The 16,885-nt window shown below is 35.0% G+C and overlaps 1 protein-coding gene across 1 annotated transcript in view; it reads left to right on the plus strand.

The window, feature by feature from the left end:
* Positions 1-16,110, plus strand: part of LOC135074485 (putative inorganic phosphate cotransporter) — a 40,123-nt gene extending 24,013 nt beyond the window's left edge. The window contains exons 3-10 of the mRNA XM_063968787.1: positions 4,611-4,810; positions 6,848-7,084; positions 7,942-8,151; positions 8,738-8,905; positions 10,001-10,217; positions 11,510-11,631; positions 12,982-13,098; positions 14,387-16,110. Coding sequence (XP_063824857.1) covers positions 4,611-4,810; positions 6,848-7,084; positions 7,942-8,151; positions 8,738-8,905; positions 10,001-10,217; positions 11,510-11,631; positions 12,982-13,098; positions 14,387-14,611 — 1,496 coding nt within the window. The 3' untranslated portion in view covers positions 14,612-16,110. The remainder of the gene's footprint in view (positions 1-4,610; positions 4,811-6,847; positions 7,085-7,941; positions 8,152-8,737; positions 8,906-10,000; positions 10,218-11,509; positions 11,632-12,981; positions 13,099-14,386) is intronic.
* Positions 16,111-16,885: the final 775 nt, after the last annotated feature.

A 16,885-nucleotide genomic window follows, 5' to 3' on the forward strand; every position in this document is an offset into this window, starting at 1 on the left:
TTTACAGTTATTATAATATTCAGCCGCGTTTTAAGAACTGTACTGAACTGTTTTTAAGTATTACAATTAACTAAATTAAAAGCAATGAAAAAAAACTTTTTATTACGGGTTAGGTACCTATTTTTTTCAGTAACATTTATCATCACTTGCGTTGGCTCTATAATCCATTCGCTATAGTTTTTCTTTTGTAAAAATCTCAATGTTTATCCGTTTATTATATTATGTTCGTTCTTGAAAGCCCTTTTATGATATTATTGTGTTTTTTGAAGAGTTTCCTCTGAAATGTATACTTAAAACATCAAAGGCATAGAATAATAGCCACTGAAGCCTCTACAGTGTAAATAAATAACAAAATCTGCTTTCTATTTTTATTTATTGACGTATCAAAATATATTTAGTGAATACCATCTATAATATTGTTTTACACGAGTTTGTTTCAAAAGTAGGTACAATTGAATTGGAATTGGCAAACAAAATTTAAAAAATAATGAAGTAAATCAAAGAAACATATTGCTTTTCGCGGCCTTTACAGAGACCTGAAGCCTGAAGATTCGGTCGGATAAAAAAGAGAGTTGTTTTGGAAATAAATAATATTATAAACATAAATAAAATGAACGTTAGCATTGCAACCTTTGCCTTTGGCTTCCATTACAATACATTTGTCTATAACAGTGTTTTTCAACCTTTTTCATGACACGACCCCCCTGGCATGAAAAAAATTTTGGCGACCCCCCGACCGTTCGCTTTTTTTTCATGCGTTTTATAATGTTACAAAAATGTTTGTAGGGACCGAATACTTCAATCCATACAACATTTGCATAATTATATTTCGGATAAATCTGTCTTGATAAGATTTTTTTTTACTGAGGTAGTTTTTAAGACCTCTCGCAACCTCTCGCGACCCCCCTATAGAGGCTTCGCGACCCTCCAGGGGGTCGCGACCCACAGGTTGAAAAACACTGGTCTATAATAACTAACGTATCATTTTAAAAATAATCATGTTCTAAGCGCGCATGCTTTTCAAAATTGGATTCATTGAATAAGTACAGTACAGTAGGTAAGTAGTCTTTTAATGTTATAATCCTTAGCAATAATAGTTATTAATTATTCACACTTGTCAGAAATATATCTTACAGCTCATTTCTAGGAACTTCCACGGTTATTATTTCCTCAACAATTAGGGGGCGTCCATAAATTACGTGAGACTTTTAGGGGGGGGAGGGGGTCAACGAAAACCTCACTAAATCTCACGTGGGGGAGAGGGGGGGTCTCGGAAAATATCACGTAATTTTTCCCGCAAGAAATAGAGTAAAATTGCCAGAAAACTGGGTTATTGAAGTAAAAAAAAAAGTTTTTTTTATGATGATAATGACAATTTATTCTAAACCGTCTAATCAAATTAAACTAAAAATGCCTCCATCTGCATTTGTGAACAATAAAGATGCAGAATAAATGTCGAAATTAATAAAATTTGAAATTAAAAAAAAACATCATCGGCATCGCTATTGCGTAAAAAATTGGCCAAGTGCGTGTCGTGCCACGCGCAGTGTAGGGTTCCGTAGTTGTCTGTCGTTACCACAATATATTTCAGAAGCAAGCAATTACTTCATCTAAAGTCACTTTTCATATTTTCTTCTAAGGAATTTTTACTGGAATTTTACTAGAATCTAAGGAATTTTTAGTATAATACATCAGTCAAATGACTATTGCTCTTAAACTAAGTAATGTATCTTAACCGTTATAGTTTTCCTTAAAAAAATTCATCCTCACTTTACATGCAGGGGAGCTACCCTAGATTTTTTTTTCAAAATTTTATTTTACCGTTTTGTTGGCGTGATTAATATACATACCTTCACATAATTACAGCTCCCCAGTGCCAATAGTTTCCAAGCGAAACTTCGGACAGACAGACAGACATATCGAAGCTATAAGGGTTCCTTGTCAGGACTACGGAACCCTAAAAAATGACACTACATACGTATGAAAATATTATGTATTCGTAGTTAAAGTAACCAATAGTCAAATTCGACAGATGTCAAATGACAAGTGGTTAAATAACAGAAAAAAATGTTTTTATAACAATGTTTAACTTGACTTTTAGTACATTTTTTAACTATTAGTTTACATTTTATTAATATTTAACCATTAGTAGCAAAATTTAACAATTAGTTATTTTAACTATGAATCAAAAAACTGGTCCTAGGTTGAAGCAATTGCTTGTCTTAGGTACTAAACGACGGGAAGCTATTATTTCATATAAATCTAATAGACTCGAAGCATAGACATTGCAAAATAGGCATTTTATTAAATATCACGTGAGATTAGGGGGGTGGGGGAGGGGGTCAGGCAAAATCTCACCAAATCTCACCAAGGGGGGCGGGGGGGTTGAAAAATGGCCAAAATTGTCTCACGTAATTTATGGACGCCCCCTTAGCATTCCAATAACTATGTAAATGTATGTTATAAATACACATTGGAAGAAAATGAAGCGGTGTAAAGAAGCTCATCACGATCTGTTAAAAAATATGATGACAACATAGTAAATATTATATTAATCTGTGTTAACTTGTCGAGTAAGTAATGTATATCAGATGGTAACTCTCGGATTTTGGTGTAATAACTTTATGATATTTGTTCAGTTAATAATAAGATTCTCAGATCTCTATGAAATCCTTCAAATACAACATGATTTAATTATAAGAGTTTTGAAATACGAATATTATTTTACTAGCCAGATAAAGTAGGTATCCGAATATTATCCGAATATCCAATCTTTATTAATCCAACTTTACCCAATTTACTCCAAAAATAATCTTAAATCCCCAAAAATAGACCCTTGGCTGGCACAGTAAAAAGCATAAAAATAAGTCACGGAACCCAATTGTACTTTCGGCCCGCATTTTCACATTAACCAAGATTAGGTGCGAAAATCCCTAAAGTGTAACACTGAATACAAAATTGGGGCAAAACCAGAGCATAAAATAATAAGTGGTGCTTGAGGCTACAATTTTCGAGACTAGAGCTTAAGGCTGCGTTTCCACTAGAGATGTGCTAAGAAGATGAGTGGTATGAAGATGTGTAACGAAGCTGTGAAATAGTGTGGGTGTTTACACCAGATGTAAAAATGTGTAACAAAGCCCTCGCCCTCATTTCTAGCACTCATTCCTCTTTTGTTTTGTATGTACAGTTAGCGTCAAATAGTTCGTGACACCCAATTAAGACAAAAACTTAACAACACAACCTTATTCCAATTTTAACAAAGATGTGTTGCGATGTTTTTGGCTACTTTGGGTGTCACGAACTATACTGGTCATCACAAAAATCGGCCCACCTACGTTTTACAGGAAAACTCGTTTCTACTGACACAATCATGGTGCCCCAACAATATTGGTGTTATTTAAAAGCCCAATAAATATCCTTAAAGAAAAACACATTTCATTTCCTAATAAACGATTAACATAAAATATACAATAGATGTGACTTGAAAAACTTGAAAAAAGACCTCACTTTGGGCTCACCTCTGGGATCAATTAGACCAATTTTTATGGTTATAAAACCAAATAATGATCTCACGTGTCCTCTTTAACAGATGGATAGCGATTAATCCCAACTTAACAGTTTTATAGCCATAAATGTTGGCTCAAGCGTAATTACCTATTTTTTGAAGAAGTGACTCTGGATTCTTCTACAGACACATTTTTGGGGTAAAAACCTTTCCTTTAATGAAATGAAGGTTAGGACTAGGCTTTTAAATGGTAATATAGTATAGTAATATTGGTGGGAAGTGGGGATACATACGTTTGAAAGTGCTAGTCGCGGGTGGGTCGATTTTTATGATGACCAGTGTATTTGACGCTGTAGAGGTACAAAAAGACCAAAGCGAGTAAATGAAGTGATTTTACTAGTTCTTTACAAGCAAAAAATTTTTTTTTAATAAAATCCTTACGCATCTTCACACTCTCTGGTGAAAACGCAGCCTTAAGATCCGATATCTCCACTTGGCCTTGTTAGAACCCGCATCCCGCATCCGCCTTATCTTGGCCCAAAGATGCCTCGTATGTTTTTCTTCGGCTACTTTTTGCGAGCTCGCAAAATGATATGTATAGGAAACCGTATTTTAATGCATTTTTAATATACGGATGGAATTCACTTGATGCACATTTAATAAAGGTTAGAAATTGTGTTCCACGGATTTCTCTACACCGTCGTTAAGGCATTCATTGACTGGACTAAAATTAATGTGATCATGATTATAAATAAGATTTATTTTATCAAACTATGTTTTATGGAACAATTAGGTAATAGGGGTTATTAATTATTATTATTAAGACTTTTGCAACTCTTATGATAATTTATCCACTTCCTAAAACCAGCAACATACTTCATGTTCAATTTCAACTGACAGGACCTAGATTTTCCGTACTGTCAAGTCTATAGCCTTCTCGTCACTCTTTATATTATGATAGAATTAATATAAAATAAGATTAAAATTCAATCTAGACAAAGCTTTGACAGTTAAAAACGTCAAAAAAAAAAGATAGCCCATGCGGCTCTTACTCGTATGTCTCCTTATCTTTTGATTAATGTACCAAATCGTTTTCTCCGCACAGTGTTCTTAATTCCCCAGCGGTATGTCCTGGGCATCATGGGGCTACTGGCTGTCTGCAACGCCTACACCATGCGGGTGTGCCTCAACTTGGCCGTGACCCAGATGGTCAACAATACGAAGTCAGAAGAAGCACACTTCGACCCAAACGCTTGTCCAGACGATAGCGAGCTCATCACCAATGGAACTGTCAGTTTGAAACCTGTGAGTATATTTTTAATTCCTATGTTCTAAATAAAAAAAATAAAATAAAAAAAAAATGTTCTAAATCTATACTTATAATAAATCTGTAGAGAGGTCAATTCTGTACATGAAATATATTTTCAAAATAACTATCAGGGGGTGATTAGTGATCAATACTGATGCCAAAAATGCAATCAGTAAAATTTTTGTCTGTCTGTCTGTCTGTCTGTCTGTCTGTCTGTCTGTATGTTCCTTATAGAAACAAAAACCACTTGACGGATTTTCACGAAACTTGGTACAATTATTCTTCATACTCCTGGGCAGGTTATAGGATACTTAGGAATTCCCACGGGAACGGGAATTAGCGGGAAAATCCTTTTGTACGAAAAATCTAAACCGCTTAAGTTAGACGCTTGAAATTTGGCATGCAGGTACCTTAGTAAACTTAAAGCTTAGTTACAACAGGATATTGCAAAATTCCCATGGGAACGGGAGTTAGTGGGAAAAAACATTTGTATGAAAAAATCTAAACCGCGTAAGATATACTCTTGAAATTTGGCATGCAGGTACCTTAGTAAACTTAAAGCTTAGTTGCAACAGGATATTGCAAAATTCCCACGGGAACGGGAGTTAGCGGGAAAAAACATTTGTATGAAAAAATCTAAACCGCGTAAGATAGACTCTTGAAATTTGGCATGCAGGTACCTTAGTAAACTTAAAGCTTAGTTACAACAGGATATTGCAAAAATCTCACGGGAACGGGAGTTAGCGGGAAAAAACATTTGTATGAAAAAATCTGAACCGCGTAAGATAGATGAAGGGGGGGTAAAACGAGATCCACGCGCACGAAGTCGCGGGCGGCCGCTAGTTGGAAAATAAAATTTTAACCTACTACAAACTCTTTGCACGCGGACCTGGCCGGCGAGAATTTCTTCTTTGTTGATTGTCAATTGTTTTTTTTTCCACAATTTTTATTAGATTTATTATTTTAAATTTTCATTTAGAATGTGAAGAAATTAAGTGAACTTTAAAGGTTCTGTTTTTTGCCTAAAATTATACTTACTTTAAATAAAACTAAAGAAAATAGGTATAACACTTATTCTAGCTAGAATTCTGTATGCTTTAACTTTACTTTACATACTTGTGTTATTAGTTTTATTTCAAGCACATAAAGTATATTTGCTAATAACGCAATCTTAGTGAATTAGTTTTCGAGACTTTTTGTGAAAACATTAACCTCAAAGCAAAATGAGATTGGTAACGGTATCAGTCATGAAAATTCACCAAACAGTATCGTATTACGTGTTTGAATTCGATTCGCTGTATTAAAAAAACAGACGTTTTTCACTACAAGAATTCACAATGCAACACACTAATTTTGCAATACCTATTCATTGTATTCTACATAGATTGTTTTACTAACTACATTAATATGGATAATAAAATGAAATCTGCGCGTTCGATTTATACTCGGTTCAAATGTACCTTTTTCATTTCAATATTCGATGTGTTTGCAATTCCATTTTCTCTTTTTGTTTAGGACATCTCTCTTAGATGATTGAAAACTATAAGATTAATAGCAATTACGATTATTCATTGCGTAAAGTAGTTACGTTATGTATTACAACTGTTAAAACTTCAGCTATAAATAAACATGACAATAATTTTAAATTTTACTGCAAAGTTAAGGTTGAACATCGTGAAATTGGCGAAGTGTTTATTATTCATGGATATTTAATTTTATTCAAATTGACCTAGCACGTCATTCTCATCTTTACACTAGTTTTACGCAAGCTTACATAAAGTTGTAAAAGTAGTACACAGTTAGTAACCAACTGACATAATAATTTTTAAGAGAATAGAGTTTTAGGGAGATAAATGAGGTTCAGAAAACTAGGCTATAACGAAAGCTTTTACAAAACTTAGAATTACAGAGCCGACAATGTAGAGTCATCCTTCTTCTGCAAGATCGAATAAAACCCGTTGAAAATCCCTTCTAATATATCTATACATAAATCTATAAATAAATCCCTGATTCAATAAACCTTTCTCTTCCAGTACGCGATATTCGATTGGTCGGAGTCGACGCAAGGGCTCATCTTAAGTGGGTTCTATTACGGGTACGCCATCACACATGTCCCTGGGGGGTACTTAGCCGAGAGATATGGCGGTAAATGGACGTTAGGCATCGGACTCCTGAGTACGGCGATATTTACCCTGCTGACGCCTATTGTGGTGAAAGCCGGGGGCGCTACGTGGCTATTCATACTGAGAGTTCTGCAGGGTATGGGCGAGGTAAGATTTATTCATGTTAAATATTTGAAGTGACTAAGGTAATGTTTATTTCTATAGCCAATAGGTACTCGTCAAACAAAAATGTGGGTCGGTTTTGTTAATCAATACGTGGAAATGTAACTATGTTCGTGACAACATGTCGCACCTCAGATTAGTTAGTGTTATAACTCAAAAAGTTACGAAGTTTAGGATAAAAATACGCTTAAGTTGTACATACAATCATGTAGAGTTAAAAATTTTGCTGAGGTGGAAAAATTTTTAGTTAATTTCCAATTACGATTGTATAATGTACCTAAAGCAATAAGTTATGTACAGATGTGTTTAAAAAAAACTCATTTAGAACTATCGGTCTCTTGAGAGCATTTCAACATGAAGAAAATCTAATGGTCAAAGTAAACATTGAACTAATAATACTAACTGCTATAAGGAGTGGCCTGTTCGGGATAAGAGTCACGAAAACAAATTGGCTTAGTTGTTTATGAGAAAAGTTTACCAATACAAAAAGTACTATACTTGCTCAAATACATCAAACTATTACTATTTCTGATATTGAATTAAATTACCTTGAGTTTTGTTTGGCTCATGCTTTAAAAGAAAAGATAAATGAAAAGACACTCTATAATGAAAGACTGTGCAACTATATCACATCCATGAAGAATGTGACAGTTTTATTGGCATTAAAGATAGATAGGCAATTAAAATTTAATCAGAATTAAGATGGGTCATTTTGCTAAAAGTATGCAATATTTGATTTAAATTATAACCAGAAAGAAGGCTATGTTTTTTTACCCAACTGCGCCAGAAGGAGGGTTATGTTTTTTAACGTTGTTCTTAGTAATTAATGTATATAATTTCAGGGTCCAACCATGCCAGCCCTGATGATAGTCCTGGCGCGCTGGGTGCCTCCCCACGAAAGGTCTCGTCAAGGAGCCCTGGTCTTCGGAGGAGCCCAGATAGGCAACATCTTCGGCTCCTTCATGTCTGGGTTCCTGATGGCCGGTGATGGGGACTGGGCGAACGTGTTCTACTTCTTCGGCTGTTTCGGCATCTTGTGGTTCATTTTCTGGGTGAGCTTTTACTACTGCTTGAATGATATTAATATCATTAATCAGGTTGAAGGTTCATTTTACCCGATTGTGCCAGAAGGAGGGTTAAGTTTTTTTTTTCATCATAACTTGGCGTAACTCATTGGCGGATACTGAGATGATTTTTCAATCGTGTTTAATCAGAAATAGACTCAATGAAGTCAAAAAGCGTAAAACTAAACCTTGCATATAAGTAGTGTCGTGAGTGCTAAAGAAGCGCCTTTAGATATTTTTATTAACAATGCAGATGATAATAATCGGTATCTACATACTTTACAAACTATGCTGTCTTAATACGAATTTTGATAAAAGTCGTATTTCGTAAGTATTAATAATAATAAATAACTTTATTAACACACATTACCAAAAAAAAACAATACAACAGATTTAAAAGAAAGAGACGAATGTATGTTAATAGGGCGCCCGCTCAGTTTTAGTTGGGACACCTTATAGGATGTCCCGACACTGATTTTCAGCAGGAAGCCCATAATAATTATATTGTCATGCTTCCATGTTGTATCTACTTCTTATACCTATAACCTGATATACTTTCAACATATTTTTTCAGAGCATCTTATGCTACAGCACACCGAACACTCACCCATACATTTCCGATGAAGAACTCAAGTATCTGAATGAAACCGTGACCAGCGCTGAGAACAAAAACATCAGAGATCCAGTGCCGTGGAAGGCCATCGTGAGGTCCGTTCCAGTTTGGGCCCTATTGTTTGCTGCTGTGAGTACATAATAGAGTAAAACAACCAAATTTTCACCAGGAACCGTCCAGGAGGCAAGTTATTTACTGGAATCCTCCAATGGAATAAGACTTTCATATTGTCCTTATTAATGTATTTAAAGCTCTTTGATAACCATCGATATACATAGTTAAATACAAATTATTATCTGGTGTAAATATTCTTGACAACAAAAAACCACCGCCGAAGTGTCATCATAAGATTCAGGTAGGTTTTAAGATGGTAATTTAAATCGATTATATTGACATTTAATCTATTATAACTCCATTACAAAATCAAATTATAGCTTCTTCTGAATTACCTTTCGAAATAAGCGAAGATGATTACCATACTGCTGTTCAGTGTATTATGTAAAGAGTACACGACCATAAAAGCGGTAATAAACGCTGCAATTTTAAGCGAAGAAATTGTGATACTTTGCTGAAGCATTCGCAATCGCATTTACGTAATTGCCCTCTGGATTTACTTTGGCAATAATCGACTCAGACGAGTCTTCAACAAATGATGCCCTAAATTTTTGTCTCCCTTTTTTGGAACAAGATAAATCTTCTTGAATCAATCAGATACAATCTGAAATTGATTTACGTCCTTATCTCCTTTAGTAAAGTGTGCTCATTTAGAACTCCACATAGGAAGGTATTTTATTTTTGCTCCGTTAAACTCAAACAACTTGCATAGAGACATATTAATGTAAGGGCTCATTAAGATATTATGTTGAAGTTACATCAAACTATTTTTTTTACTTTTTTGCGGTGCGGTGCCGGTCTGGCCTCAACAATCGAGTTCCGAGAAACGTGGGTTCTACTAACCCCACCCAGCTGGACTATTGTGGTGAACCCACTAGTAACACAAGCATATTGGCTTACCACGAGGGGTTTGCAAGACTATTACGCCCGTATTCACAAACATTACTATAAGGTCTCACAGTGCGCATGGAAGCACAGGGAGATACACGAACCAATCACAGAGCTCTATTCAACGCTGTGCTTTCGATGTGCTGCTTCAAAGCAAGTATCGTTTGTGAATACGTGCGTTAGTAATTTGTAAAAAGTCACTAAAGGTTTTTTCTTCTCCAGGTGGGCCACGACTGGGGCTACTACACGATGGTGACCGATCTCCCCAAGTACATGACAGATGTCCTGAAGTTCAACATCGCTGCTACTGGTACCTTGACTGCAATGCCCTACCTGGCCATGTGGGTTAGCTCGTTCATCTTCGGATGGGTGTGCGACGTCTTCGTCAAGAGAGGCTGGCATAGCATCAAGACTGGGAGGATCATACACACCACTATAGGTAAAGAAATTTTGTTGATTTTGACAAAATGACGCATTTGAGAAAATTATCCTACATTTTTAAAGTTGGTTGGAACACTTACAGAGTCATATAACTTCTCTTTTTATGAAGTCGGTTAAAAATATTGCTACTATTTGGATAGTGGCTAAAATGGCGAATAAAATAATTCTGTCAGCAAGCAAAAGTTTTTTCATTGACTTCAAGAACTTGAAAGAGTTCGAAGCTAATGAAAAACAAGTAATAAAGTCCGTGAATGGTCAAGGCGAAAGAAACGAAAAACTAGCACTTTCAGCAAGAAAAGTCTTGAAATGGGCGTTTCTTCAGATTTTTAGAATTCTTAACTTTCTAATAAATGCCCTATTAGTTGGCATTATTATGAGGTGATTACATCTATGTCCAGTATCGAATTGTAATTATCAGCCCAAAGCAGGTTCCAAATAAGTCAGTCTATGTACGTCCTATAATGTCGTCAGCTAAAGTATCCATTAATTGGTCTAGAGAGCCCTTATTGTCCCTAAACAAATGTTGATGGATGTAATTCGACGCCACCAAATCAGTCAGGACTCAGAATCGGACCCCTCTCGTAAGTCGGGGAATTCCCCATGAATCACGCACCGCACGTCGTTTCATTAGGAACAAAATAATAAATGTGCTTGGGAACATGACTGGCCAGCGGGTTTGGCAGCGACCCCTTTCAAGTTTGTAAGATCAGCAAGAAAAGAGTTAATATCCGGATGCAATACCTACTAAGTATTGAATACTTTGATGCCCGTTTTTAGTCGCGATTTTTTTTACTAAAACTGAATATTACCAAAGTTTTCATTTACCTTAAAACTTAGTAAGAATAATACACTTTTAGATATTATTATTACATTAAGAAAATAATATATGTCCTAAAATCACTGATCAGTAATTGTGCTCTATTTTTATGATTCCATAAAATTAATTGACTACTATAAATCGATTTTTTACATCAATTGGTAACAGAACCAAAATTGCACTTTTCAAACTACAGTAAAACTTAGTGCAGATTGACACGTCTATTTTGAACCGTTAGACTTTAGATTGATCGTGTGCAATTATTTGCAGGCTCGATGACGCGCGTACCTACTTCAAAATGTATTAATTTTATTTATTGAACGCCACGCATCTGTCTGAATAAAGCCCAAGTTTGAATGATGTAGAATTTCCCTATAATCCCCGAACATTACAGTAGGATTATATTGACGTGTGATTAATGAAATTTTTCGGCTGGCTGTACGAAAGTTGTAATACTATATTATCGGTTCCAGCTGCGACGGGCCCCGCGATTTGTATCATATTGGCATCTTACGCGGGCTGCGACCGGTTCGCGGCTGTTGCCTACTTCATAGCCTCTATGGCGCTCATGGGAGGCTTCTATAGTGGAATGAAGGTAAGATTTAAAACTAACTTATTATGTACATGAAACAATATACAACAAATCCGCAAAACTTTGTCTGTTCGTTCGTTTCATCCAAATGACGTCCACTGCTGGACAAAGGCCTCCCCAAGGTTTTCCACAATAAATGGTCCTGAACTGTCTGCATTCAGGCTCCTCCCGCGACCTTTACAAGATCGTCGGTCCACCTAGTAGGAGGCCTGCTCACGCTACGTCTCCGTCAAACTTAAATGGGGTTAAAATAGAAAAGTTGTTACTCATTTATCACATAATAGTGGTTTGACACCTTGAAAGAGACACCTCGCAAAGTAAATCCATAATACAGGTAGGTTAGTGCATAGCTGAGTCGATAGTGGAGCGGTACGGGTATTTTTGTCACGTCAAAACAGCGAGATTTAAGATGTGCTTCAATCGTACATACATATTCAACCTGTGACAGTTCTATTTGCGCCACATGGAACCTCTTGCATCACTTCACTATCACAGATACTATACTAGATATGCATCACATCTATAGTCCATAAAACATTGGCCATCAAGTAAACGAATAAGGCTGATCGTTTGCATCAATTTATTAAACAAATTCAAATAAAAACATCTTATTTAATAGGCTCAATAAGTAGGTAGGTACTCCATCATGCCAGTATCAGGATCAATGAAGTGGAAATCATTTTATCGTCCGTGAATCCTCGTTACAAAGGTTTATGAAACACTCGTAAAGGAAAAACATTTTCATATCTAATTTAACACGTTGCCAAATTATTTCTGAATCAATGAATCGATTCCATATCCATAAAGCTTTATTACGCAACTTTTTCGTCTAAAAAAATGAACATAAAAGTTGTTCCGTAAAATTCAAAGCAACATTCGTTAAACATGTATGGATACACCGCTTTATGAATATATAATTTCCATTAGTATACACTACTACTACGTACTTATTTTACATACCACCCTGTTATTTACCCAGTTGTGGCACTGCGACAAAATTTTTTGTATCTACCTGTTGGTAAAGAAAAAAATACTGTAAAAAATTTAATGGGAGCCTCTATCCTCCAATATTCTACCAACTTAATTTTCATTTTAGCAAGCACTTCATTGAGTGAAACTTAATTAAAGTTAATGAATCATAATAATATTACTTATTTTAATTGTTCTGATAATTCGATTCCATTGCTATTGGATAGCATTATTTTTGCAGAAATCCATTTAAAATTTTGATTTCTTTATACAGACTTTACGAATGAAATACTTTAATTTAAAAAGCGTTCCATTCCATTTGATATTCTTTTGTTTTATGTCAGAGAATGAATAACGAACAACTTCAATTTTTTTTTGTTCTAGGTCAATGCTTTAGATCTAGCTCCAAATTATGCTGGATCCCTGACGGCCATGATCAACGGAACTTCCACGATATCTGGAATCATCACTCCATACCTCATAGGATTGTTAACGCCTGATGTAAGTATCATAGCATTGTTGCACCAAAAGTTTAACGTTGCTGTTGCTTTACGTTACATGTCAGGATCTTTACTTTTTAGCTAACTATCTTATTATCTACTAATATAATGTTAAGCTATTTTTACCAGGACAAGTAACTTCAGTAGCTCTCTATTAAATTAAAATTTTATGTAAGAATAAGATGTCGTAAGCGACATTTTGTTTTGTTTTTGCTAATGCACTAAGGCTGAGTAGCACCACCTAACCACAAACCTAACTTTGATCGTAACTATAAAGATAACCGGTGCTTTTATATGGAGTTAGACAGATTTTTGACGTTTGTCAAAGTTAAAGTAACCCAGCCTAAGTTGTACAGCAGACTCACGAAAGTATAAATTATTTGTTCTAATGAACATTAGTTTAATAAATATTAAACCGTTTTTCTTAAACAGCCCTAAGACGAAACTGATGCCCCGCTATTTGAAATTCAAACATCAAACAGAAATATCGTTCTCTTCGATAAGCAAACTCCACGAAAACACCCTAATGAGTTTGTAACGATCCCATTTTTCAGCACCATTCCCTTTCTATATTCGGCTTTCAAACAAATCGGGAAAATTTTAATTCTGGAAGGATCTCGAAGTTATCCGAACAATAACAGACCCTTATTGATAAACGCTTTTAGCTCAATGTCAAAACTCCAAACAATGGTGTCGTTAACTTCGCCGATATTGAAACTTCGGTCTTTGATATTAGTTCGTACTTCGTACTAACTTCAGCGATGGCCAATTGTGGCCTCAGAAATCTTGTCAAAAACAGAATTGGTCTTAATTGAATATCGAAGGTTCAGGCAGCAAGGTTCTGGAATGGAGGCCACGTACCGGGAAACGCAGCGTGGGACGTCCACCCACAAGGTGGACCGACGACCTGATAAAGGTAGCAGGAAGGCGCTGGATGCAGGCCGCTACCAACCGTGCGATGTGGAAGTCATTGGGGGAGGCCTATGTTCAGCAGTGGACGTCCTGTGGCTGAAATGATGATGATGATGATGAATATCGAAAGCCATTTTGTGAGTTCCTCGATACAGAAAATTGGACGCATCTTTTAAATTAGACATTGAGACGCTCCAAAGCCGTTTAATTTCCATGAACTGTCCTTTATTAGCGTAATTCGGCTTACTAAATAAGATCTCAAGAGAAACTTTTCGTGGAAATGCTGCTATTGATCGATCGGTGCATATCGATTTTGGTAGATTCCATCGATTTTTTATGAACTATGCAGATAGCTCAGAATTATTATTCTTTTTCAGTCAACTCTAGTTCAATGGAGGGTGGCATTTTGGGTCTGCTTCGCCGTGCTCGTAGGCACAAACGTAGTTTACATCTTCTGGGCGGACGGCAAGCAGCAATGGTGGGACGACGTCCGACAGTACGGGTACCCTGCTGGCTGGAAACACGGCCCGCTAAAAACCGTGGACCTTGACAAAGAAAAAAACAAAAAAGAAAAACAAATGATCGAAGGTTCAAAACTGTGAGGACTTTTTGGTTGTGAATAGACGTTCGATATTTGAATTAAGATAGAAATTTAAATAATGCAATTGTTTGTGATTCGACTAGAACAAGTTGGAACTATAAAGCATTAAAAAAACAATTGACTGTGTACTTATCAGTTTTTTATTATTATTATTCTGTCTAATGGCTTCAATGGTGCGTGCTATTTGAAGCACACTGGTTTTGCCAATGTCGAGTGTGTGTTTTTAATAGCCCTTCGATGCATTGTTAAGTATGTACTTTGGGTAATGACCCACATTTGACAGCAAATAGACATACGAAAACAATATTTTTTTTACAAACTAAATAATATTGTGTGTGTCTATTCAGTCAGCGACAAATAGTTCGTAACACCCAAAGTAGCCAAAAAAGTTCGCAACACGTCTTTGTTACAATTGGAATGGTTGTGTTGTCAAATTTTTGGCCACTTTGTGTGTCACGAGCTATTTGACGCTGACTGTACTACCTATTTACATGCATGTAAGCACTAAGTAGAGTGCATGCAAACCCAACGACCTAAATGTCCTTAAATTTAAATTACACGTAGCTATTTTGTTACCAAAATTGTACACTGTTTAAACTTTACTCAGATAATTGCTTTTGTATGTAATTTATTACTTGTATATTTAATTTAGAGAATTTAATCGAATTAAGCATTACATTTTGTAAAGTGGCATTTCAATAAGATGTCATAATAATGTGAAATGTTTATAATGTGCCTATAGGTTTACGTTTTAGGGTCAAATTCACCAACATTAAAAAAGACACGATGACATAAGTGATTATATCGCTCTGTAACTAAAGCTGTATAAAACAGTTATAGACTCTATCAAATTGATTTATTTTCTAAACTTAGTAAACAGTTAATCCAAGCTCAATCTAAGGGGAAAGTGTCTATCTATTGGTGAAATTTGGCCAAATAAATAAATATATTTTAAGTGCCATTTGTTTGTAAAAAAGAGAATTTAATAGGTAGTAAGGAATTTGTGAGAAGAGTACCTACTTAGGTATAAGATATAAAATTAATGGTATCAATTTATCAGTTATGTACAAGATTTTAACAAACGAGGCATTTGTAATATAATATCTGTAATTTCCCAGTACAATAAATTAATTTTGATATTATAAGATTTTTTAGTTTAATAAATAGTCGTCTAAATGGTAATTTCCCAATTAATATTGGCAGCTTAAAGATAGCATCCGTATATTCTTATAGTGTATCAATATAATATATTTATTTCAATTTATAAATATCATAATGATTTAAATCATTGTGATTATTTATTAGAATGTACATAATTTAAAATCTTTTGACGCATGTGGACTAACTGTAATAATAAAAGTATTAAAATTATTTTGTACAATTACATTCCTTGAAATGTAATGTGATAATAGTACTTACGTAGTTTATGAGAGAATACCTAGTTCCGTGATATAGAATAGGCCTAAGTTATTTTAATAAAATGTATTATTTTTCAACATACTTAAATTTTTATTTTTTAGTTCCACCAACGTAACTCGTATTCATACAAATCCAGCTTCTCTAATTATTTTAACAGTAGGTAGTGACAATAACACAATACAATATAGTGTACAATATAATCGTGTACTTATAGAAAGTTTACGATTTGTAAGTCTGTTATTAATAATAAGAAGGGCTACCTCTAGAAGCACTACAACTCTTAAAACTTAAACCGCACTGAAGATCTCTACGATTTTTCTCAACGCAAGTTTATCTCTACTGAAAAACAAAAGAGCAGCTATTAAAAGTACGAGTATAAAAATTCACGGTCTTACGAGGCATTTGCCTCACAATGACGTCAGAGATTATACACATCTGCAATTAGATCTCATTGTTCCACTGCAATGCCGCCGGCTACTGCTAATACGTCCTACAAACGTCATAAGAAAAATGCAAGCAATTCCCAACTTTAATGCGAAGGTTTTAGAACAAGATTTCAGACGTCATCGTAGCTAGAACATTTTCCAAAGCAGATGGGACATTGAAAAACTTTATTTCTGAAAAATAGGCACAACCTACAGGTGAATTATTTGATGCATCATTAATCTCTGTACTTTGATTATTTTTTATATTATTTCTTTAACAATGTTTCAGCAGTTATACTTAGTAATTTATAGTGCAGATTGCTTAGTAATAACAACTATGGAGATCTTTAGTGACATAAAATGTGTAATACAACGATATTAATAAACTCAATTTATTCGTAAGTATGTCCCAATAGAGTCTAAATCCTCCA

This window comes from Ostrinia nubilalis, chromosome 9 (assembly GCF_963855985.1).
Source record: "Ostrinia nubilalis chromosome 9, ilOstNubi1.1, whole genome shotgun sequence".
Classification (NCBI taxonomy): domain Eukaryota; kingdom Metazoa; phylum Arthropoda; class Insecta; order Lepidoptera; family Crambidae; genus Ostrinia; species Ostrinia nubilalis.